The 26,492-nt window shown below is 37.3% G+C and overlaps 1 protein-coding gene across 1 annotated transcript in view; it reads right to left on the minus strand.

The window, feature by feature from the left end:
* Positions 1-407: 407 nt before the first annotated feature.
* Positions 408-26,492, minus strand: part of ATP6AP1 (ATPase H+ transporting accessory protein 1) — a 47,401-nt gene continuing 21,316 nt past the window's right edge. The window contains exons 7-10 of the mRNA XM_064656143.1: positions 13,539-13,780; positions 12,904-12,957; positions 5,310-5,547; positions 408-1,624 (exon numbers count right to left, since the gene is read on the minus strand). Coding sequence (XP_064512213.1) covers positions 1,415-1,624; positions 5,310-5,547; positions 12,904-12,957; positions 13,539-13,780 — 744 coding nt within the window. The 3' untranslated portion in view covers positions 408-1,414. The remainder of the gene's footprint in view (positions 1,625-5,309; positions 5,548-12,903; positions 12,958-13,538; positions 13,781-26,492) is intronic.

Raw genomic sequence — 26,492 nt, forward strand, 5'->3', positions numbered from 1 at the left:
CCTTTTGTTTTCCAGGTAAGGACTGAACAATTCAGGAGGAACAGCTTCAGACAGCATTTAATATACCTTTTGGACTGCATAATAAAAATGTGACATCCAGAAACAATGGATAGAAACTGTGGTCTATCTAATTAAATGGTTGATTCTAAATGTCTTTCCGGTGTATCATTCTACTATGACATGGATCAAGATCAGAAAAGTTAGAATTTTTCTCATGTGACAAATGTAATTTTGTCAAAATGATATTTTTGGGGTTTTTATCTACTAATTGAACATACACAGTCATAACAAAATGTTCCAGAAGAAAGAATAAATATGTTGTTATTACCATTTCTTACAATTTTACCATTGCTCTTTTACTATTTCCTAGTTCTTTATAGCATTTAGTAACTCACTCCACATTCAGATTGTCCAGTGAGAAAATCCAGTGTCTTTATTAATTGCAGAATAATACAGCATACTGTGAAGGTTTTTGGGTTTCTGGAATCACTGAGATGACCATAACATTCTCAGACTTAAATAGTACATTAGCACAGTACTTCTAGTGACTTTATATAATATTATTTTTCTTTCTTTGTATGAACTTCATAACTACTCCAAAGATACCTGGAAAAGGCGAGGTGCTATGAAAATTACCTTATCTCTGTTAAGATGCTGTCTGCACTGGCACATAGTAGGTTCTGAACTTGAAAAGTTGCATTCATTGCCATAACACCAAGTTTAATTTTGTGATCAGTTTGGACAAGATGAATCTTGCTCCATCAGCTGTCCATGGTTAAAACAAATAGGAGTCAGTGTTACTCAACATAACTCTTACAAGCATAAGACAACATTAGAGGGAAGCTGGGCCTTCATCTGCCCATTCTCCTTTGTGATACCACATCTGAACAAAGTGATGTATTTTTAAAAGATTCTCAAGACCATTTAGTTAGTGACTTTCTAGCTTTATTAGTTCTGTACATTTCTGGATTATTTACAGTTCAGCCTTTTTAAGATGTAGCATCATCATGACATACTCACTGAAGAGACTGTAGAGACACCAGTATTTTCAATATATAGTTTCCCATCAAATAAGTTATTTATCCTTCACAATTATCTCTGTCATGATATCCTTTCTTTGCCAATAATAGTTAATCTGAAGGCAATTTTTAATGATCTTTCTAATAGCCAGAGAGAGTAACAACCTCTACAACCTCACTTCAGAACCTTAACACAGATAGCTGTTAACAAATGATGGCAATAAAAAGTAGATTTATTATTGTTTCCAAGCATAGGGATCATTTTTATATGTAGTTTAATTATCTCTTTCTGCTATGATATCTTTTTAGGTTACACATATTATGAAGTAGAAAGGTTATAAAAATCATAAATATCAGACTGGGAAAAGCCACGGCACCATTGAGTCAGTCCATGGTTATTCTGACTGAGGAACTGACAGAGCCGGACCTTTGGGATCATCGAATCTGCTGTTTGTTGTAAGCTGCATGATCATATGGATTCCGTAAGTCAAGATCCACAGTAAAATTACAGATGTTACCAGGCCCATCCAGATTACAGGGGTGAAGAAACCTGTACAGTCACTTGCATAGGAAAACTGGTTGTTTTCAATGTTGAAGCCTTGAATCTGAAAATGAAAAAGCTAGATTAATGAGTGCAATTAAGCTTGGAGTGTAGTCCCTACTTTCAGGAAGTATGTGGTAATTACAAAACCCCACACCTTTTACTTACCAATCATACCCTGCCCATTAAAAAGAGTGCAAACAAAATCCTCCGCGTAACAATTTTCCAGGTCTCCTTTTCACCCAGGAAATCAAAGATGCAGAATCCATCTCTTTGACAAGAAATAGGTTTCCCGCTTCAGAAACTTAAGTCCCAAAGGGGAAATGTGATCAGTATTCTGCATTCATTGTAGTCAAATCAGTATTCTGTATCCATGTGATCAGTATATCAGTATTTGTTGATCATCAGCTCAATGACCACTTCAGAACCAGGAAACTCAAAGCAATCAAACTCATGAGAGTTAAGGCCTCCTCAGATCATGAGATTTGTTGAAATACCCTGAGAGATTTAATTAATAGCTCCTTCACCAACAAAACTCCTGGAACCTACTTTAAAACACACCTAATGAAGATGACCTTTTATGGTTGAGTTTTAGTGAAAGTTCAAGGAGAAAACAGTTGTGAAACCTTTCTTCCTCCCTTCTTTGACATCAAAGACTCAAAATGGGAGGGAGGACTTGCTTTATTGAGGTATGGGATATGTGTTATCTACTAATATGAAACAAGCTTTTGGGCTGGATAACTGCTTGCACTGCTTTAGGGAATGCAGGTGATGGCAAAAGCCTTTGCTTGTTAAGCCACAGCTTCCAACACAAATGAGAATGTGAACAGGAGTCATGAAATGTAACCTGCAAGACTTATTTACAATAAAAACAGAAAGCAGGTGATGATTTATGTCATTTGTGTTCAAAAAATGGATTGAAATTCTGGAAAACAATACACACTTCTTATCACATTGACAAGGAATCTCTGAATCTCTTACCAGGTATAACTGGTTAAGAAAGGCTTTGCCACTTCAGATTTAGTCAGAAACACTTAATTTTATTATTTAAATCCTATTGTTTTTGTTTGTTTGGGGTTTTTTTGGTTGTTTTTTTTTTTTTTTTTTTTTGTCTGGATTGTGCTTATTGAACCTTTGAGGTGAAAGATTAAATTGTACATTCTTAAAAAGCTATGTCTACTTTTAGACAGGAGATTAAGAAAATGCAGGATTATTTTATTGTTTTTCTGAAGCTTCATCATTTCTGCGGGGGTGCTAGATCACAGGTGGGAGGTAAAAATGTGACTCTGAGCAGCATTTCTACCTATAGAAAAGCTAAAAATATATACATGGGGTTCTGTAAATTTTATGAATGTAAAATCTCTTGGATACAGGCCCCTGTACTGCAGAAGTTTCAAATTTAGTGTTTGGTCTAGCATTATTTGCCTTGGTTATACAAGTCTTTATTTACTGTTAGTTTTAAAAATATTTTTGAATAGAGTTTTCTCATCATTTGACCCTTGAAAAAGCCTTCAAGTAAAATATGTTGTTTTCATGGCTCTTAAGTGTACACTGAACATCTAATTTTTGAACTTAGAAATATTTTAGCCACAAACAATCCTAATATTCTTGATTTTTAATTTTTGGTAGTTTTTCTTGGGTACCAGGTGCTTCTAAACTGCTGTGACACATAGTACAGAAAAACAGTGCTTTTGGTAGCAGAGTCCTCTTTAACTTCATTGACAATTCTGAGAATCCTCAAAAGCCTGTGGTAGAACAGCCAATAAAAACCGAACCAAACCCAGAGAAGTTTTGGTGCTGTGAACAGCTATGAGTGGTGACATCCTAGGCTATGAGAATGCCTAGACAGCATCCCACAGAGGTTCTTTAGATAGAAGTGAATGAGCTAGCTCCAGAACTTAAATGAAAGGCTGCATCAGTTCAGCCTTGCCTTGGAACAAGCTATGCAAGGCTTCCCTGTGCAGCTGCCATGGCTCTCTGTTACTGTGATACTGTTTTCAGGACCCAGCACTGCAAAGTGCTGGGTACCAATTTGATTGGCATTGGATCCTTGTTTCTAATTCATTGCATAACACTGACATGAAAATCATGTTCCTCAGTTTCAGCAACAAGATTTTGTGCTGGCTGCAACCACTGAGCACATCCCACATGCTTTTTTCACCATGCAACAGAGTTTGGGGGTTTCTAAACCTCATTCCAGAACAAACTCTGATATTGAGATCACATTTCACTATGTATCAGGGGAAAATATCTAGAAAAGTATAATCTAGTTCAGACAGAACTTGAAAATGTGCACAGATTGGTGACTTTCTGTTTTCTCACACAACAATAAAAATTAGAACAAGACTTTTCAGATTTTGTTCCATGCTTAGGATTTGGTCAGAGAAAAAGCACTTTCTCAAGAGGAACTGTGAGTTCTGTTGTCTGAACAGTGGAAGCAGCTGCTCCTTCAAATCAATAAGGAAGGTGGGAAACCTACTACTTCTGGTATTGATTAAGACCACAATGAAAGGATGCTTACTAAGGATGGAGTAAGGCCTCTAAGATTTAAGAAGGCATTAGTTTCAAAGCATATAGAAATTCAAGGAAAAGATAAGTGTAAGAGAACACTTGTATTTTCATTGTTCATGTACTTTTATATCCCAGTGATGGAAAAGTCTAACTCCAAAGAGTTGACTAGGCAAAGCAGAGTTGCATGAACTTCGGTATTTTCAGACCTTTCCATAAAACATAACATCAGAAGGAACCTTCATAACAATGGTGTGTAGTGGTACATTTTTTCTCAAAAAATTGTGAGACTTGATATTGGAATTGGTGGAAATCTCAGCACCAACTATGTTCCTTTGAGATTTCCATTATTTAAGCAGAAATGTCAAGTCTGGAGCCAGATTATTGAGATTTGGTTTGTTATCAAAATCATAAATACAATTATATCAGTATTTGAATCTAGTTATCACAGGGTTAGCTCATGTTTGACAAATAGACTACAGTTTCAAATTATTCCTATCTCTTTCATCAGAGATCCCTTAGTGCAATATTGTTTTAAGATATAAACGTTGATATGCTTCTCCTAACTCAAGAACAAAGCTCAAAATAAAACAGATGTAATCATCTACATCTCACATATGTAGTCTGTACTACTGTACTAAATGCACAGAAAACCTATGTCTCATTCAAAAAAAGCCACTTGCTTTCCTTCTCGGCCATGCAGGATCTGGTATTGCTCTTAATTGAAGTCCATGGAAAACTTTCCATTAAATCTAATTGCACTGGGCTTTGTTTCTATCTGTAGGAGTACAGACAGTCTATGTCACTGGAAACAGCAACCACACTAAGCTGTACTTTCCTGGGTAAACGAAGTGCCAAGAAATCAAATATAAACAAAGTAAGCAGCATAAAGCCACCCACCTAAGAGGCCCCTGTTTCCAAGAGCAGCCCAATTCATTAAACAGGCGTAGGGACTTAGTCATTCTTTGCCTGATTAAGTACATTAGGTTAAGTTGGTTTTTCTTTTCTGTGGACAACTTCATAGTTTTGTTTTTCAAAGCTGTGCTTTCATGTTCTCCTTGTTCAGCAGCTGGTGTCTTTTTTACCCTTACTGAAAAGCTCACATAGGGGAACAGCTCTTTTTTTATATTTTCCCTCAGGCTGAAATGAAAGTAAGTGCATTATGAATGTGTGTCATTCAGCATCTACAATAGCAAGTAATAGTTCTTGGAGTTATCTCTGAGATGGCAATGCATACTCACCTGCAACCTGGAAATGAAAACATCCCAATTTTTTGCCTCATTATTGGCTGGAACCAGCCTTGCAGGATAGAGATTGTTTGTTCCCACCAGCTGACAATGAAATGAATACTCTGCAGGAGCAGAGATGACAGAAACATTAAATTTAGCAAACTTTTCTCCATCTTGTATGATCTCCACTGAATCTAAAGTGGACCATTGTCTAGCCGAACCTTCATAGAACTTGTTGGTCATTAAAAACCTAGAAAGACAACAGAAAAAAAGTCAAAAGGTTAGAAGGAAAAAGTTAATATCCACTTGACAAAGTACTAGTGGCAGATAAAAGTTCACTATTGCTGGCTGCAAACATCACAGCTGATGATGACATGGCCGATCACATCATTGGGATTGATTCTGTGAATGTATTTACTACATCTTAGAGTTTCATCTCACAAGCACAGCTTTCCATAGGTGTGGCAAGCAAGGAGCAAATGCAATTTCATTTTTTAAGGGCCTCTGCCAGTGCTGTATTTCATAAGTTACCAACAGTTTATAATCAGTAGAGGAGAAGCTGAGAGACTGTAAGAAAGCCTGCAGTGGCTCTGAATAAACATTTTATGGGATTTTTTTGAAAATTGCTTTTATGATAGGTACAGGCATGATAGCCATTCTAATTTATCAGTGCAATTCGTTCTTGGCTCAAATGGCTAAATGGCATTTTCCTTTGCAAAGGTCTGAGTTTGACATAGAAGACAGTGTTTTCTCTCACTGGAGGGTGGTGAGGGTTTTGTCAGCTCTAGTTTCACAATTTGTAGTAGGTTAGGCACAAATAAATATTCCTCATTTTGAAAACATCTGTGTATGTGTGGTATTGCAGCAGTTTCCAGTAGTTTATAATGATGGAATTTATATGTATGTTATTACCAATACTGTCTGAACAGCTCTCAAATGTTCTGAAACAGAAATAATTGCGAACATCCAGAAGTACATCCTGATCCTTTACAGATCAGGACTATGTCCCAGTCTTTACCACTTTTTATCCAGTTCTAGGCATTCAAGCTATCTCATAAGGAAATGATAAACCTTTCTTCTTATTGTATGTTGCTTAATACTTTATCCCTACTTGGCCTACACATGTATTCCCCTATACAGTTTGCCAATGATTTGTTTTGACTATTGGTAAGCACAAAGGATTTAAAAAAGGAATCTTTTTAGCAATAAATGATACCTGTTACTAAATGAAATATTCTAATATGTCTATCCTCCATGGGTAACATTGTATATTGACTTTTAAATTTCAGGTAATACCCTAGATGCAATAATGATAGGTTTGAAAAAACAAGCATTCATCTATAAAAGGGGCACAATGTAGGCTATTTTATATTGTATAGGGCATCTGCATATATAGGGTATATGTATATACAGAAAGAATATTCTCCATTGTAGAATGTTACTTGTTTGTTCAAATTAATTACTTTCAGTATCATATCATCCACAAAACACAGAGTCTAAACAAAAATCTTGTCAGGTTGGGTTACTACAGTAATTGAACCCTTTCTTTTTTTTTTTTTTTTTTTTATTTTTATTTTATTAATAATCTGTGGCTTTTGATTCATGTAACTTCAAAAATCTCAAGAGTTTCAAAATGCTCAGAAGGAATCCTAGAACTCAAAGTGACATTAAACCGAGAAAAAAATGTTTTTTCTTATGGCATTCCTTACTTTTTAAGTCTAAACAGGTCTATCCAGGCAACACTCAGCTGCAAGCATCAGTGAAAAAGAAAAAAAATTCATCTAGCACACATTCACAAATATTTATGGACAAAATTCTATTGTTATAGAGTTACAAAATTAAAACATGTGTTAGACTTGATATTAATTGCTAGAAGAAAGGAATCTTTTTTTGATATACAGTACAATCTGAACAGAATTTCCATGGTGTCCCTGTAGCAATGCTACAGCACTAGCTGAAAGCCAGTTATAAACACAGTTATAACCTTAAATGTTTATGCTAACCACAGATGCTGGATGTGGTCTGTGCTTTTGCTGAGAGGATGAGAAAAGTGGTAAACAAGGCAATTGCTTATAAACTTACCATATGAACAAACGAGTTTTGTAAGGCCATGCATTCTCCAAGAGAACACTGTCTTCACATTGCATCAAAGACTAAGATGTTATGTTAACTTGCAGATTTATGAGAATTAACATTCTATTTCATAAACTAGTTGAACATGGTTGACTTACTAATACAGGCTTTTATCCTCAGCATTTTTTCAAACAACTGGTAGTGAACAGCCTCCAACAAGCATGCACTTAACTGATAACTGATGTAACTATGAGTCATTAAATTAAAAAAAAAAAGACAAGCAACAAAAATCTATAGATTTGCTTCATTTAGTTTAATATTTTCTCAGATGAGCAGATAACAAATAGTAAGAGCACATTACAGCAAATGAATGACAAGAAAGGGAGAGAGAACAAAGGCTTTATCTTCAGAACTGAAAATACCTTGGCTTTTATAGGATGTTATGTTTGCATTAAACATTAGAGACAATTATGTATATTAGAGACATCATGTACTTTATGTACGGTGGCACAAAATTTCCTGGTCATGGGCCAGGCTCCCTTTGTGCCAGATAACTCTATGAACTCTGCCACCACCTGTTACTGATCACATCTCATATGGCTAATCATTACAAGCAGAGATATTTCTGAAAAGGAAGATAGCTAGAATTACTACTGTTTTAAAGATTCAGAAAGAAACACAACTGTTAGGTAAAAGACTTTAAAATGTGTGGTTTTCATCAATTCTATTCTTTACGTGCTATGAACAAAAATAACAGTCAAGTATGTATCAATGTAAGTGTGGAAAATACTAATGCTCTGCACTTCCATCCACTTCAACACTTTTTTCCGAGAGAAAATGACAGATAAATGATTGAACAGCTGGATATCAGTTTATGAGAGAGCTGAGATGATGCTTCTTCCAGCAAAAAACCTACAGCTCCCACTCCTGCTGCAGCAATAGTTTACTTTTCTAACACTATCATGACACTCTACAACCGCTCCCTAACAGCTCACCTCTCAGTGGCAAGTGCAGGAGGATGAGTGGGACTGTAGTTCTTGCTAAAGAGAGGGAGAGGGAGGTGACAGCTGTTTGCACAGGATGAAGCAGCTATTGCAGCTGCTAGGAGGAGGTAGGATGTGACCAGCTGCTCAGTACATGGGGGTAGGCTGGTGTTGGTAATGGGGGCAGATTCTGGATCTGGCTCATGCTGATGAAGTTAGAGCCTCTTTTATTGAAGAATAAATTGAGCTACTTGAACATGATCCTCTCTGGAGTCACTTTCTGTCTTCAAGGGATGCTCTCCTACACCTAAAAAAATGGCCTTTATAAGTTGAAAAAATGTAGTTATGGCTCTAAGCTCTGTTCCTTTCCACCTCTTTGCCCTGCTTGTGTCCTGTTTATTAAGGCAGACCATAATCTTACTAAGGTATAATCTTGAACAACAAATGTAATCAAAGTTTACCAGAAGGGGAAAGCAGAGGTTGTACAGTATCTCTGTAGATTTTAGAAGCCCTTGACAAGAGACATGCTAAACATGATACACAGAGTGAATAAAGTGTTACTGAATCATGAAAAAAAAATCAATGGCTTGCTTTGGTTCTGTTGAGTATATCTTATTATTCGCATTATATAGCATACAATAGTGTATTATGGTAGCCAATAGAGGCCTAAAATGACACCATTGTCTCATAAATCAAGTGAAAATCCAACAGAAAGCAGCACAAATAGCCAGGTGAGTCTTTAGTACTATTTTTAATTTATAAAGGCTTCTGAGGTGCTGTAGGTTGAGACCAGCCAGTAGTCAAGCACCCATATAGCTTTTCCCTTACTTCTCATCCTCAACTGGATGGTGAGGGGAGATTAGAAACAGCAAAACTGAGGAAATTTGTGGGTAAAGACAAGGACAGCTCAATAAGTTAAGGAAAGAGGGGGAAAAAAACAGTAAAGAAACAATCACATGCAGGTCAATGCACGCTGAATGTCCAAGCAATGGCTACTCTGGAAACTGCTCCAGGAGCAATCCCCTACATTCTTTCTCTATTCCATTTTTTATTGCTAAGCACCTGTGTCACCCATAAAAAATTGTGTCTAAATCCCCTGAGGGCCTATTAAAAACCTGGATCACACATGACTGCATGGAATAAATCAAAATCTTCTGCAAAACTCAGCCAGCCTACGCTAATATTACTTGCTGGGCATGACAACACTCAGGACTTTACCTGAGCTCTCTTTTCAAGTCCTCACCTATTGTGGAGCCTGAATTTTTTATTCCAGTTTCAAGGGCTGTTTTTGCATTTCGGTATGTTCAAGTAGAAGCAAAGGTCAAGAGAAACTTTGTGAGTATTTCACCTTTACTAAAACAGGCTCAAAGAATATAAAAAACGTTCCTCAAAAAGAGAGAAAACATGACTCATTCAGCTTTTGTACTGATATTCTCATTTAAATTACAGTACGTCTGTTTGCAGAATTGCTTTAAATTTCTTCTCTTCTGATACACCTCAGATTCATGACCACATTAAAGTTTTTGTCCAATAATTAATTAAAATTATAAGCTTTTATAATGATGACTAAACATAAATCTGAATAACCCTCATTAAGTCCATATATGTGCACTAACATCACATTTGATCTTCTTACGCCTGCTTCAGAAAACAAAGTCTAAGATAAATGTTTTGACTGCCAAAAGATTCTGGTCTGTAGTACTATTGACTACTTTAAAGAAGACAACACCTTTAAGATCTAGCAGTTAACTAGTTTTGAAGCACAGGGTCATGCTCCATAGGATGCTTTATGATTCATATTATTTTCTTGGAACTGTAATTTTACTGGAAAGCATGATATTATGCTGAGGATGTCACATTCAGGAGAAATGTAGAAAACAACCACATTCATTCATACAGAAATAGATTTTAGGAGAGCAGCTAAGACCTGTACTAGGATGAGCAAAGATGCAGAATGAAAATACAGAGCACTGTTTTGGAGGGTCTGGCTCTATGAGAGTGGGACAGGAACAGCAACGAATAGACAGAAATGCACCAGGGCAGCATCAGAGAGGGTGATATTTTGAGACTTACAGTAAAAGGAAAAATACAACTTGCACAGAGACTTGGGTTTAGAACAGTATTTTTGGAATGAGACCCAAGGAAAATATTTACTTAACTCCCCGGGGTGTTTATGGAAATACATGTCCCTTTGAAAATCTACAGTAGAAGATCTACACCATCACCAAGGACAGTTCTCAAGAATCCTATACGCAGCTAACTACAACAGTCAAAAAAGTAAAAAAAATACTATACTAACAGCAGTCTTATCTGTACACTATGTTCTTTCACAAGGCTGCAGATGCTTGAAGGAGAGATGTTAAATAACAATGCATGTCTGCCATGGTCTCTGATAATGACTATAAGTGTCTCTATGCACTCCAAATACAACTTGAAACAAATCACTGACTCTCCTCAACACAAGTTCTGGAGATTCTTTTACCTAAAGATAGAATGTCCTTCTGTCTCAGTGTAAATAATGGTATTTATTCATTCAATCTTATAATTTTAATGTCATGTGCCTCTTTGGCTCTTTTACCAATACGTTGTTCAAGGTTTTGTTATCTCTCTCATTATTACTTTATTTTCCTCTCTTTGGTTTCCTTGGATTTCAATTTCCCTTATTCAAAATGTGAAAAGCGTTTTAGATGGCAAAAGTCATGTGTCTTGCTGCCCAAGCAAACATCCAGTTCATAATCTGATATACAGAAATTTAATTCAGTGCAAGTTCCCTAGCCAAATCCTTCCCAAATAATTTTAAGCAACTAACTGAGGTACCAAAATGAAAAGAGCAGGCCACATTATCTTTGCCAGAGCTTAAGAAAGTAATCCTTTACGGCTGTTCCTGCTGCTGAGGAAAGAATTTCTTTACCAGCAGCTGAATGACAGCATGCAAACACTAGCAGATGCTTTCCTCATCCATAGAATCCACTAGTGAGAACAACATCTGTGAATTCTCAGAGTGGCGGTGAATGAAGTTAAATCCAGCTGGCAGGCAGTCACAGCTAGTGTTCCCCAGGGCTCAGTGTTGGGGCAAGTTCTGCTTAATATCTTTATCAGTTATTTGGACAAGGGGACTGAGGGCACCCTTAGTAAGATTGCAGATGACACTAAGTTGGGTGGGAGTGTTGATCTGCTGGAGGGTAGGAAGGCTCTGCAGAGGGATCTGGACAGGTTGGATCCATTGGATCCACTGGATGAGTGGATCAGTATGAGGTTCAGTGAGGCCAAGTGCCATGTCCAGCACTTGAGTCACAACAACCCCATGCAGAGCTACAGGCTGGGGACAGAGCACCTGGAAAGCTGCCCAGTGGAAAAGGACTTGGGGGTGCTGGTTGACAGTCAGCTGAACATGAGTCAGCAGAATGTCCAGGTGGCCAAGCAGGCCAAAGGCATCCTGGCTTGTATCAGAAATAGTGTGGCCAGCAGGACCAGGGCAGTGATTGTCCTCCTGTACTCGGCATTGATGAGTTCACATCTCAAATCCACTGTTCAGTTTTGGGCCCCTCACTACAAGAAAGACACTGAGGTGCTGGAGTGAGTCCAGAGAAGGGCAATGAGGTTGGTGAAGGGGCTGGAGCACAAGTCTTTTAAGGAAGGGCTGAGGGAGCCGAGTTGTTTAGCCTGGAGAAAAGGAGGCTGAAGGGAGGCATTATCGCTCTCTACAGTTACCTGACAGGAGGTTGTAGTGAGGTGGGAGTCAGTTTATTTTCCCAAGTAAGCCACAGGACAAGAGGAAATGGCCTCAAATTGCACCAGGGAGGTTTAGGTTGGATATTAGGAAAAATTTTTTCAGCGAAAGGGTTGTCAAGCCTTGGAACAGGTTACCCGGGGAAGTGGCTGAGTCAACATGCCGGGAGGTGTTTAAAATCCGTGTAGATCTGGCACTTAGGGACATGGTTTAGTCGTGGACTTGGCAGCACTGGGTTAAACATTGAACTCAATGATCCTAAAGGTATTTTTCAACCTAAATGATTCTATGATTCTCCCTTTGATTTTTCTTCACAAGTTTTCCCATTCCCTCGCTTTTCTTCCCTCTTCTCATGGTAGGAGAAACATTGTCTTGTGATCACCCATGGAGCAGAAAAATTAAGATTTTTTGCACCTTCATTAACCACAAACTAGCACTAATAGAGTGCACTGGCAATCCACATTAGGACTAAATACAGCCCTGGACATGCAAGTAGACTTCACTCTCTAGAATATTTTACAAATCACAGTTAGATTTATCTGAGACAGGATTATGGACTGATCCTATTAGTAAAACAGGATGCTGCATATACCAGTAACATACAGTATGGATTTTTGCCTACAATATTTTTTCAGAACTTTATCTGAGCATATTAATATATTTTCTATATAAAGACTACAATATTGTTCTCCTGCACCCTAACTCCTCAGAAGAGAAAACAATAAATTCAAAACCATTTTTGTTTAACTCCTCCTCTTTTTTTGCTCCTAATTTACAAACAGGTGTTGTAAAGATCTATTTAAAAAAAATCATAAGTTACCTTATCTCTAGGCTGCTGATTCCATTCACTGGCTTTGTGTATTTTAATGACAGTCTAAGAAAAAGAAACAGATTTTTAATGTTAGAGTAGTCAGCTTTAATTAGATCATTGTGACATTTCAATTGGAGGGAATATTCTAAATCAGTAGGCAATTACAAAAGTCATATAGCAAAGGTTCAGTACACAGAAAAATATGACTAAATATTTCTAGGGTTTCGTTTACCCAAATTTTCAAAGTAAAGGAAAACTGAGATCACGTTTCATTAATGTACTTCCAGCTGAATTACTAACTAGTAACTGGCAATACTCCCCTTCAAGGGAATGAAATTATGATTTCATTAATGCAAGTAGATTTCTGTGATTGTGAGATCAGACACAGGGAAACCTGTTTGGACCAAATATAAACAAGCAAGGAAGTAAGGAGCATAAGAGGGAAAAAATGTGAAAATAATAGGCTGCATCTGAGCAATTTTTGTGGTCTTGATTTATTTCTTTTCTTTTAAGAATATCCACAATTTTTTTAAAATTTTGAATGCTGTAGAAGAAGAAAATTAAACTAGCACTAATTTGACATTGCATTATTTCTGGTTAGTTTTCAGAATCACATGTATTATGAAATTTCTTGTGCTACTCACGTTGTGTTGCTGTCTGAGCACTCAGAGGCAGAAATATCCACATTCTGTGTTACAAATGTTGCATTTGTCAAATCTACAAAAACTGAACTGTTGGCTTTGAGGCTGAAATTACCAGCATAAAAAAGGATGCATGTATTATTTCCAGTGGTCATATTCAGAGGAGGATATGATAAATCATCTTCTTCCTCAGTGGCCATTAATTGACGTCTCAATTCTGCCACCACATTGGTCCTTCTAGAAATCTGGAATAACAGCACATTAACAATTCATCTCCTTTGTAAGAGTTAATACCAGCTGAACACTGATCTTCACCATTCTGTACCATGAGCACCCATTCTTCTTAAATCCTCAGTTAAGACACTGTTTGTTATTGTCTATTTAACTGGCGGTGTGGAGGCTAATGAGGCAGTATTAACCTAGGTTCCCATGGCCAGGTGTCCACATGTGAAAACAACCGCCACTGATACCAGGCAAATGAATGTAAAACCATGCTGGAAGTGTTGTCTTAAGATAGTAGTATGCATTAGTGCTAACAGGTAAAAGAATTAATTTTCCCCCAGAAGGATATACTAAAAGAAATGAATGTTTTTTTCTGCACTAAAATCACAAGAAAATTTCAGCTTACCAGTTCAGAGACCATCACCCCTTAACTACAGTAATAGTTTTTGCACTCCTTATTTTAACAGGCATGAAAGCAGACTACTTCACTACAGCATGATTTTTTTTAGACTCTTCTGATGGTTTCTGGAAAAAGAAGACCTATACCTATTTGGCTGATGTGGTGAACTCCTGCAAGAGACACGTTGGCTTTTAGGAGATTTCCAGGAATTCCTTTTAGTAGGTAATGTTTTAAAAAATGTACCCAGAGCATCCTTGGTAAAACAGCCCCACTGATATCAACAGTTAAAACTAGCTGACCTTATTAGACAATAACTTTATCCTGTTCATGTCATACTCCTTACTTTTTACTCTGTTCATATCTAGGGTATTCCACATATTTTTAAGTCCCATGTCAGCTTTACACCTTTGTATGCTACAAGTGGTCTCTTACCCTTGTATAACTTTGGGGTACAAGAAATGAAAGGCATCACAGGAATTACTAGAACAATAATTACATAGAGCTATTGCCTGGAACTACTTTTAATGGGTTTAGAGACAGTCAAGGACCATTTTCCAAGTCTGGGTATAATATCACTTTATAACCTGCCTGTGGAAAGGAGCCCCAAAAGATTTTGTCACCTTAACCGCTGCTCTGTAAATGCTCTTGGCCATCTGTTATTTGTAACATGTCTTTGCAGATACCTCATTCTATGAATGAAACAGAATAGGCTACATTAAAACCCTTTGACTAAATGCCCCAGTGAAGAGAGCAATCTTCCTCTCCCTTACATGCATACTTTATGAATTTCTTTTTAATTCAGAGTAGTCTCTTTTCAAATACATCAGAACATGCATTATTTTAAATTAATACCATTTTCTTTTAAAAAGAGAGTACAACAAAAGAAAATATTCAAGTTTTGATATAAAACTTTTAATCTTTCCTTAGGCTTTCCTGAAATGTAATCATTTTATTTCAAACTGAGGGGAGAAGCTGAAGTCTAAATTATATCCTGTCTAACTATTGACTTCACTATGTGGGCCCCGTCTATTGCCTAAAGAGGGCTTAAAAAAACACCTACTAGTAGCTGAAAATAATGCTACATTGGATACTGTCATTAGGAGAACTTGGGAGATGAGGTTTAAGTACCTTAAAATAAAAAGAAAGCTATTAAAATACAGTCATAAGACTACGGCTTTATTTCTGTTGCTCTCCTGCCAGTACTTTGTCATGAGGTTCTCACATAGAGATTCCCTTCCGGCTCTGAAAAAGCATATGAACCAAAAGAGTGTTTGTCCAGGAAGAAGGCGTTTCAGGGACAAAGAAATCCACTAGCTTTCCATTATTAAATCTGTTTTAACGAATTTGCCCACGCTGAAGAAGGGAGGCAACACAGCTTCCCAAAAACACTCCTAAAAAGGTTTTTGTTTCCTTCATATTTGTGAATGACAGTATAGGCATCCATGGACTGTGCAGCCCAGAGAGTCTTTACTTGCACAGCTATAGGTGGGTAGGATCACTACACTAAACAGGAGCCCGAAATTATCAGCTCTCTGAAGAAATGTCCCCCAAACACTCACTGGCCTGTATATTCACCCCTTTAGCCTGGAGATGCATTTCACTAACATACCTGTGGGTGAGGTAATTCTTACACTGAGTTATTGTACATCAAATTAGATTATTTAGGAACAATCCACAGTGGAAGTGTTGCTGATCATTAAACCATACTTAATTCTGTTGTTTAGTGTGCCCTACACCTTTACCTAATCTGAGCTGTGGGATGTGTGAGTCACCGTCTTGTTCTCTGGATTTATCAACAGCATTTTTGATCTCAGATGTGCAGTCAACAACCACAAGAACTGATTAAATAAGATACAGAAAAGAAAGGGTGTCATTTACATTTTCCTAAACCAGAACTGAATGCTGTAATTACTTAGCTGAACCTGCAGTAGAGGCAGCTGAACAAAATTCTTCCTTTTGACATGTTTTGTAAGCCTTCTAATTCAGATTAATCTCTCTAGGAAAGGAGAAAGGAAGCTGATCTGGCAACATCCTGATGCACAAACACACACAAACAGACCTTACATCCAAAATTATTCACTTGTTTTGTTGCTGTTGCCACAGTTTTGTTGGCTGTTCCAACATAGGATGGTTAGAGACAAGAAAAAAAGATTTGGGGCCATTTCATGTAATTGAAATTACAATTGAAAACAAATATAAATCCAGTGGTTGTAAACATATAGGAGAAAAATACAAAATGCTGTGAAAATGAAACTTTCATTCACTGAAATGATGAATAGTAACGAACAGCAGGAAAAAGCCACATTTCACATGAATTTTAACATAGGATTTAGTGCAGTATAAGAATGAGATATTGCTTAATAGCACTAATTTTCACAAATGAAGAAAAGAACCTGGAAATATTTCAGGAATGTATGTATAGGCCAAAGCTCAAAATACATCGTGAAAGAGGGGGCCAAAGAATCCTTTTGGGCCACTTGTGATGGTCTGAATCCCGAGGTGAAAGTTCCCACAGGAGAGGGCAGGCACTGCAACTGCTATCACAGCACCTCAAATACCTGTCATCTGAACTGGATTTTGGGTTTAGCAGCTGGAACTGCATCTACATATCATGTACCAACTGCAATTCTATTGACAGGATACCAAATTGACTGTATGCTTGCATTTGCTGTTAAAGCAATTTTTTATAAATTGCTTTAACAGGGACCATTAAAATCTTTTTTTTGCAAGGTATCCTTTAAAAAATGTCACTAGGAAGCTGTTAAGTGCTCAGTACAGGGATACTGCAGAATGGTAGATCATGCTGCTTGCTGGGGTTTGGCTGTGCCACATCAGAAGCCACTCAGCATTCACATCCCAGCCAAGTATCAGCACATTACAAATGCTTTTCCCAAAATTACCATTTCAGATTTCTTCCCACACAAATCGGACAGTTTTCCTCCGTGTTTTCTAACTGATGTAGCATCATGGCCTCACTATGGGTGGTATCACCATGCCCTCTCCTAACATATCCATTTTTCTGAAGGATAGTAGTGTACTAGATATCTGTAGTACAGGCAATGGCTGGTTGTATCTCACTGCTAAAGGTCAACAATTTGAAAGTCAAATATTAGAATTTGGTATAACTGGAAAAATGTTCTTTGCAGTGTCAAGTTTATAAAATCATGCACACAGCAAGTAGAAAGAATGTATTTGATTGCACTTATTTCATTCATCTGTCAGTGCAAGACTGTAGCATAACAGTACTTTAAGCTGTCAAAATCTAGAACATTAAGCAAAGAGTTACCAATTATCTCTATTTTTGAAAGTTTGAACTGTTTACATTTTTATGATTTCTAATCTTTTAGGGGTTTTGGTTTTTAATTCTCCTCTAGGTTGACTTGTGGCTGCTGCATTCTTGGAAGTGTTCAAGCCCAGGTTGGACAGGGTTTAGAGCAACCTGGTCTAGTGGAAAGCGTCCCTGCTCCAGGCATGGGGATTGGAACTGGATGATCTTTAGAGTCCCTTCCAGCCTTATTTCACATATTTGTACAGCAACTGTAAGCCTAACCAAGATATCAGAATAAATGTCAATAGCAGGACATTTTGACCAGAAGAATTCTTCATGTCTATTTTCCATCTTTATTAATATTTTGGTAAAGCAGGAGAAAAAGAATACACAGAAATGAGGTACATCACATCAATAGCAATCATTTACTAACAATGATTAACATCATTTTAGTGCCTTGTATGATATATGACCAACCTTACTATCTCACATTATTATCTGATGTCCTGTCAGACATCATATGCCCTGTCCAAGCACACATACTTCTACCAGAAAGCCAAATGGCTTGGGCACTGTGACACTCAGCTTGTACCTGGTGTTCTGCATCTCCCTGGGTTTTTCAGAAAAGCAAGGCTGGGACATGAATGTTAAAGTCAGAATGTATGCTTTACAGTAAGTGATAATGATCTCACTGTAAAATAAAATATTTTCTTATACTTGATAGAACTTTTATGACTTGTGGAGAGTACCCAAGTCATGACCAAATGCTTCAGGAACTTCTTTTAGAAGGGACAATAAAGCTGCAATATTTTTTATGCTGCTCAGTTCAGCCATGGCGTGCATAAACACGATCTAAAGTGTCAGCTCACATGCTTAGGGGCCAGATGGGCTTCTTCACATGCCTGTCCTTTAGCAGCACTGAGCTATACAAAAGATCTCTTGACTGTGATTTACAGAAAATGTGAGTACTCTGTGACACAAACATTTTGCAGAGACAAGTGAGTTAGCAGTGACCATGAAAGCAACAGAATCCACTGCAGAGGAAGGTGGTGTGATGCAGCACTTGTGAAACCAATCTTCTTAAAAGGCCTTAAAATAAGGCAAGGAATTTTTGCATGTATGGCACAAACATGCACATCCATAAATGCCAGAGTAGTCCCAATTTTCTAAAGAAAATTACATTTCCTGTTATTTTCTTGCTACAATTTTTAGTGGATTTTTATATGAAACTTCTTCATCTAACTTCAGAAAGAGCAGGAGTTAGTCTATAAAAATATCCTGAGTTTAGAAAGTAAAACAGACTGTGTATAAGTGGAGTAGCACTTAATTCTCCAGCATAAATTTAATTTAGGAGAAATAAACCAAACACAATTATTCCAATGAAAACAATGTCTTGGTCATCTTCAAGAGTGTTAAAACTCATTTACACCTTTTTAGTAAATCTGATTTTGCAATGCAATATACAAAAGAGAAAAAAATGTATTAGGAGCTGCACTGTAAAACAGAATTAATTCTGAAAGGAATCTACCAGATGTATGATTCAAGGAATATTTACTGATGCCAATCTCCCCAGTTTTAGCATTAGATTTCTGGTGCTGTTTCAGGCAATTCTGCCATGGAGATTAAAGAAGCTACAGATTTTGCATAATTTTAGACTGCCAGGGGAATACCCACTTCCAACTGGTTGTTTTCCCCACTTTCTTATGTCCATATGTGGAATTCAAGTTGCCATGGGAGATGTGAAAAAGGATGGAGGAGTGTCTGCTGCAATAAAAGGAAACAGATACTTAATGAGAGTTGGACTGAGGTTATATGGGGTCTGATGGGTTACCTAATTGAAAAATGAAGATAGGAGCCAAAATGTGTTACTCACAGTGCTGGGAGAGTTGCCAGCACTGTTTATCTCAGATGTAGGCTAGTCACAGCAAATTAAAAATCTGAAGACCCCTAAAATTCTTCCTTCCTCTACTTCGTATTCTGATCCTGCAGCACTTTGGAGGACTAATCTGCAAAACTGGGGAGCCTGTCTCCCTTTTTTGCTAACTTGAAGAGAGATGTGTGGACAAGAAAATAAAATTACATATTACCTTCAAATTTTTATTGATAATTCAAGGAATTTACTTTTACATCTTTTACTTTAAAAAATTACACTTAATTCCTCCAGTTCCTCAGGTCTGTCCCTAATAAATTAGCTGCATATTTTTCAGATTCTCCCTGTAAAAATACTGTGTCCAGTGTGACACCACCTTTCTTTGCTTTCTGCATCTCTGTGTGTGACAACTCTTTTGGAGAAAACAGAAAAAGACAGACCTACCACTGCAGCAACTTGCCAGGGGAGTCTAGCTCTCTCTTCTGAGTTTTACTGAATCAAAAGGTAAAGACCAATAAATCTAGAAAGATGGATCTTTTTCACAGAAAATCTATAAAGAGGTGCTTCTACTCTGCTTTCTTGTACTCAATCTCCACCTAATTTTTCTGACAGTAGTGTGTGTAAGATAGAAGGTATCCATATAAGTAAAATCCACACCAGAAAGTCTAGACAAAGATAATCTTGGACATAATATCCATGCTTTTTTGAAGGATATTACCATGCTTTCATTTCTCTTGATAAGCCTTTCATTTCTTCCAAGTTTGTCTCAAAATAGATGTGTTTCCACCAACCTAGGGGAAAAGTCTAGTTAAAACTTCCAGTTAACGGCTCTCAACCAATGTCAGCAATCTCAGTTTCATAATTCCCTTCATCTCTACCAGTTTCTCGCCCAACAACCAAACCAAGGCCAAAGCATGCAATCTTTGCCAGCAGTTACATGGAACTGTCACCTCTGTGGCTGCCAGCTACTGATCCTTGCCACGATGCTTTGATATGAGACTTTGGTAAATTGAAATTTATAAGGTGAGGCATTTTAGAAAACAAATACCAACTTTCTTCCTGCATTTCTGTGGGACTGGTTTAGCAACTTGATGCCCATTGCTGTTCCTACACCATAGCCAAGCTTCTACACCACGTAATGGCAAGCCTGGTTGGGAATTTGGCTCAACCACAGTCAGTTGCTCCTGATGGAAGTTTAGATCCTAAGAAAAGCTGTGGATCAGGACCAAGGAATATTGTTACGGTCATAATTACATTTCCTACAAAGGGAAGGAAGACAAGAAGTACTGCAGGTAGATATTTAGGGCAAGGCTGCTCTGACCACATGCAGAAGCTTCCTAGCTGCGCAGCCACACATCTCTCAGCTCCTGGCTTTTCAGCCCTAGGGATGTCTTTGGAGGATACACATACACTGTGATTCTCTGGGTAGATGTGATCATTTCCCATTTCTAACCCTTTGCTTCCCCAAAGTGCCCAAAATGGCAACATATGTCTGCCTCTGAAAAAGATCGTGCCTATGGGCTTTGGTGACTGGAGATGGCACTGAAGACACAAGTCTCTCTGCTCACCATAACAATGAATGGCGAAAAGATTCAGAGGTCCCCCAGGCAATTTGCAGATGCTTAATCACAAGGATCTTGAGAATCCAGCCGGTTTCACTTAAAGTAGGGAAGACTGCATCAAGCTTGAGCTGCCACCTACCCAATTTCCAGCTGACAGTCACTTTTCATTATAGATTTCCTGATTGCCAGCAGAACAATGATTTATGTGCAGCAGGTTTGTTTTTTTTTTTTTGGTATGATGTGGCAATTATTTTCATTTTCAAAGGTGGAAATTCTACGACAACCTAACAGGTGAGCATGAGGAGGAAAGTCCGTGAGATTCTTTAGAATCTCTGTGAGATTCTAAGCTTTGCTTAGTCTGTTGGCTGCCTCTTCCGGCTCTTTGCCTTTAGTTAAATAAGTTACATATTACTTTTCACAGTCCTGTCCCAGAGAAATGCTATGTCAATATCCCAAACTTCCACTGCCAAGACATGAGAACAGCTAAACTGTATGAGAACAAAGGTCCACCTAGCTCACAGCCGGTGATCCTGATTGTAACTGGCAGCTAAAATAAGATAAGGGTAAATACAAAGAATACTTGTCCTGGGATGCCCTCTTTGATTTCTGTAATCTCTGGGTTAGAAACCTTCAGAGCTGAAGGCTGCATTCAAATGAACACATGTATTAGGATCTTCTTTCCATCCATCCTTCCTATTTTTCTTCCATTAGTTTATCTAGTTACTGAAAGCTATGTGCTTTTGTCATCCAAAACTAGTTTACTTTGTTTCTTTAAAGGAACTTGGTGCCTCTGAATTCCTGTGTTATGATCTGTGAGTGATGACAGTCATGAATACTGTCCAGAGACAGTGAGTAATTATTTCATGTTCAGCCCATCCATGGTATTGGTGGTTTTATTATTTTCCTCTTGAATTGTCACTTTTCCTGCCTAAAATATTTTAATCTCATAGCTTTATTGTAACCTTTGGACATGGGAGTCCAGAACCACATGCACTGTTCCACTGGCAGACTTGGACTCACTAAGGGCTTAGTGAATTAATTGATGATTGCTGCTTTGCTCTTCTCCTTTCCAAATGATGGGTAACGCTCTGCTTGCTATTCATCCAACTGCTGACTGCAGGGGTGTTCCAAGAGATCTACCCACATTTGCACTGTGATCCCTCTTCTGAGAAATAGCAGCCACTCACTACAGTGTAATATGAATATTTAAGGTTTTCCTTATGTGTTACTTTTTTTTCAGACAGGATTGCATCTGTATTTTTATCACTCAGTAATGCAGTGCTGTGAGTGGTTTCTACAACTTGTCAGTACATCAGCAAACTCTGGCACCTTTGTATTTCATCCCCCTTTCAATACTAATGACTCTGTTGAACAGCACAGGCATCAGCATCAATCCTCATAGAATCCCACTGGCAAATACTCCCCACTGTGAACATTAATCCTTTATTTTTACCCTTTGTTTCCTACCTTTAATGTTTTTTACTTCGTCTCCAAAATAATTCTACTTTTTTATCTTTTTTACTCTAGCAACACAATTACTTCTACCTGTACATTTTATGCCTCTCAGAGAACACTGAATCCATATTGTATTTTCTTTATATATCCACATATTTATGACTTCAGTTTCAATTAATTTTGTCAGTATGTAAGGTAGGCTTTCTGGTTGTATTTCTCCAGAGATATGGAGCCTCTTTCCAAACGCCATGTCACACTTGAAAATTCCTCATCCTCTGAGATGAAGGCCGAACTATTTCATAATTTTCATATATATTATACGAATTATAATTTAAAAGTTGTACATTAGAAATCACAATGACAGTTTGGCAGTTTCCTATTTTAGTTTAAACTTAGGTGAAAAATATACAACCTTGATGATATGACACTATTAATTTTATTGATTTATTCTGAAATCTCTTCTATTGCCACCTCAGTAGCAGAAAAAGCTCTTGATGCTCAATGATTTTTGAAAAAAGTCTCTGAACTGAGAACTTGTCTATGTTCTACTATAGCAATAATCAACACACAGGTCATTTGGCTTTGCATTGTAACTCATTTTTCTGAGTTCCTCTTTTTTATTAGATCCAGTACTCTCTGAAAGAATTCCTGTCTAATGTGTTTTTATGAATAGTTTTTATGTCTTGTGCATATCATTCCTCTGAATCTCTTTAGGCCTGTCATATAATATGGTACTAAATTTGCAAGAATTTATATTCCTTTTAATTTTCCTTATGCATACAGGAGTGTGCTTTTTGAAGCATGGCTTTATTACTTCTATCTCACTCTGCTAATTATGGCACGGTTTGGTATATTTCCATGTGAGGAGGAGGGTGAGGGGAAAAATGCTTTTTTACATATATTTTGACCTTTTAATATGTTGTGTTAAAACTGTTTTTATTCTAGATAGAAACAGTGTCAGTCAACACAATTAGTAGAGACTACTGGACAATTCATCAAATCACAGATAGATGGATTATTTAGATCTTTAGGTTAAAGTCATATCACTTGGATGCTGTGTTCAGCCTTTGTCTTCAAAGACTGTTCTCAGAATAGGACTCTAGAATTCTCAGAATATTTATCTTTGTCTCCTTGAATCCTAACTTCTTTTAAGATACAACAGCAGTCCTTTACATATCTATTCTCTCACTCTAATACTTTTTTAACCTTGGAATTTTCCTTCCTGAAAGTTTTTAGCATGCCTACCAACATTTCATATCAATATGCTTGTTTACAGTTACACACTCCACATATTCTATCCTATTTTAGCCTTATACTTTAATTTTATTCTAAATTATTAGTTTATGACCTCTGCTCATATATGAATATATGTATGTATCTTTTAGAGTATTCATTGAATTTTTTATACCTGCATTTTACAAATTCCTTTTTTTCTTGGGAGATAATTCATCCTCACCTGTGTCCTTCTCCACCATCCCTCCTCCACTTCAGTTTTCCCAGTCCTTAGTTTTAAATGTAAAATAAACACAAGTTGCTAATTTGATCTGTATGGAACATTTGTACAGGCTTCATCTATGCCTTAAAAAGTTAACAGCAGAAAATAACAAAATGTTCTGATCAGATAAGAATAATATCTTACTTCCATGCTGCCCTTCATTTAGCAGTGAAGTCAATGAGCATATATATATATATATATATATATACATAATGTAAAATGTAAGCTAAAGTTGTAAAAATGTTTAAAGGAAGTGAACTAACTCACCTTAGTGCAAAGTCTAGAGTTAAAGGTTTTCAGTTAAAAGTTTTCAGTTACTTCTCTGAATTCCCCACTAACACATGGCATGAATCATACAGAATTGCTAACAAGCATGTCTCACATCTGTGTCATTCAATTTCAAAGCTAATTTTGCTAAATGTTTTCCTCTTTCTTTCCCCCCCCCAGCATGACAACTAACTGGCTACAACCAGCCTTAAATGATTCTTTGTAATTATTTAAAAATACTCTACTGTATTAGAAAAATATACTCAAAACTGAGTTCTACCTGTATAAGAAAAGAATTCTCAAAACTGAGTTAAATAGGAAATAATCAAGTGTACATTCTTCATCTACAAGTCAAAGCTTATTTTTAATTATAATGGCATTCTTTAAGTGGGGAGAGGAGAGGACTAAAGGATGAGGAAATCCTCTGGTTTCTTCTTTTAGGCTGGAAACATTGATGCTTTATTATACTATGTTAAACAATAATTGCTCAAATGTAAAAATACAACAATAAATGAATAAGGCAATTCCTGTATTCAAGGATGAATGAGGATATTAAACCTTCACCCCTGCAACTCCTGCAAATGGCATTATAAGCATTTTTCTAATGCTTCATTCATGGGAAAGCTCATTTTATATAGTGTTTAAGTATAGTAAATGGTCAAAAGCATTCCATTAACCAGAAGCTGTGAAGTCAATGGGGTGGCTGTTGCAGCATTTAGTCTCCTCAGAGTGGTAAAAGGAATAGTCAACAAAACAGAGAGGAGCTGGATGTAAGTGGAAGATGAAGCAGAGCAAAATGTGATGCATTTTAAAAAATATGTTAGGTAGAAGGTAGAAACAAAGAAAACGTAAGCACAAGAACACTTCTTGCCAAAGAACATAAAAACTTTTCATACTCTTTTCAGCTGGGGTGCACATCAATAGCACCTCAGGATACTATCAAGAGATGTTTTTTAAGAGTCAAAAGCAACCACTTGTGCTGCAGAGTCAAAAGCAACCACTCGTGCTGGAATCTGTGCTGCAGATTCCAATGTTACTTTTGGCTGAATAAAGTTTCTATAACTCATATTGCTTGGATCTGAGTGGAATCAAAGACTTAGCACACAGAAACACCAACTAGAGCAGAAAGCTTGTAAAATGAAGCAGCCCAAAGCTGATGGTAGCTGAAGCTCTCTGAAAATGTGGAGGCAGCAGAGAAGGTTTGCAGTGCATTTCACAGTGCATCTGTAACAAGCGAAATCAACAAAATGAATATCAGCTGGGACATAGCCATAAATCCCCTTCTAGCAATTTGTAGTCCCTTAGCATTCAGTCTAACTGGAAAAAGATGACAACTATAAAACTCTCTTGCAGCTTCAGAAGAAAACTAGTCAAAATGTTACATGGACACCATGAGAATCTGAAGGATGGGAAACATGATGAGATTTATTATTTGAAGCATTAACTTTAAATCACTGCAGCCTTTTTAACCTCTCCAATTACAACAGCAGAGTAAAATTATGCATTACAACCACAAGCAAAAAAACATAACTAGCAGCAAGCACGAGTAGAAGGGTGACCTTGATCAAAGACCCCAAGAACACAGAAATTTATATATTCACGAGAACTACTGACACAAGAGTGGAACAAGGACTGCAGAGGCATTTGGTTCTCCAGAAGAAAAATTAGCAATCAAATGAGTTTTGAAGGAAAGAAAGGTCTTGGCAGGAGACTCCTCAATTCTTGGGACAAGTTTCTGTTTTTTAATGGAAAAAAAATATGAGAAATGTTGAGTGAGAGTTGTCTGACTAAACATATATCAAGATCTGACCTAAGCATGAGGACTGCCTTTATGGTTGTCAGAGACAAAGGAGATTATCATTCTGCAGCAGTCCCCTACAAAACAATCAGAAGGATTATACCCTAGAAGTCCTTGATTGTAAAGAGAACCTTGTTTGATAACTTCAGATGTAGACCTATACACTTCACTTGCTCAGAATTAGGTGTTACAAGTCATTCTCTCAGTGTCACCCCAACTCAGCCACACCTAGAAGGCAAAGCATTTCAGAACAAGAGTCATAAGACTTAGCACTTGCTTTGTTGGAGGAAGGCGGCTCTTTTGTGAGATGATGGGAGGAATCATGAACTGCTTGGTGAAACCGTTTCAAGCAGGTCACAAAGTAGTTTCTCTTTCAGAGTCTTAATTCTGCCTTCCAGCTTCAAATCATAGAATAGCTTGGGTTGAAAGATACCTTAAAGATCATGTAGTTCCAATCCCCTGCTGTGGGCAGGGACACCTTCCACTAGACCAGGTTTCTCAGAGCCCCATCCAACCTGGCCTTGAACACTTCCAGGGATGGGGCATCCATAACTTCTTTGGGCAACCTCTTAAAGTGCCTTACTACCCTCACAGTAAAGAATTTCTTCCTAATATCTAAT

The sequence above is a fragment of the Pseudopipra pipra genome, chromosome 5, assembly GCF_036250125.1.
Source record: "Pseudopipra pipra isolate bDixPip1 chromosome 5, bDixPip1.hap1, whole genome shotgun sequence".
In the NCBI taxonomy this organism is placed as follows: domain Eukaryota; kingdom Metazoa; phylum Chordata; class Aves; order Passeriformes; family Pipridae; genus Pseudopipra; species Pseudopipra pipra.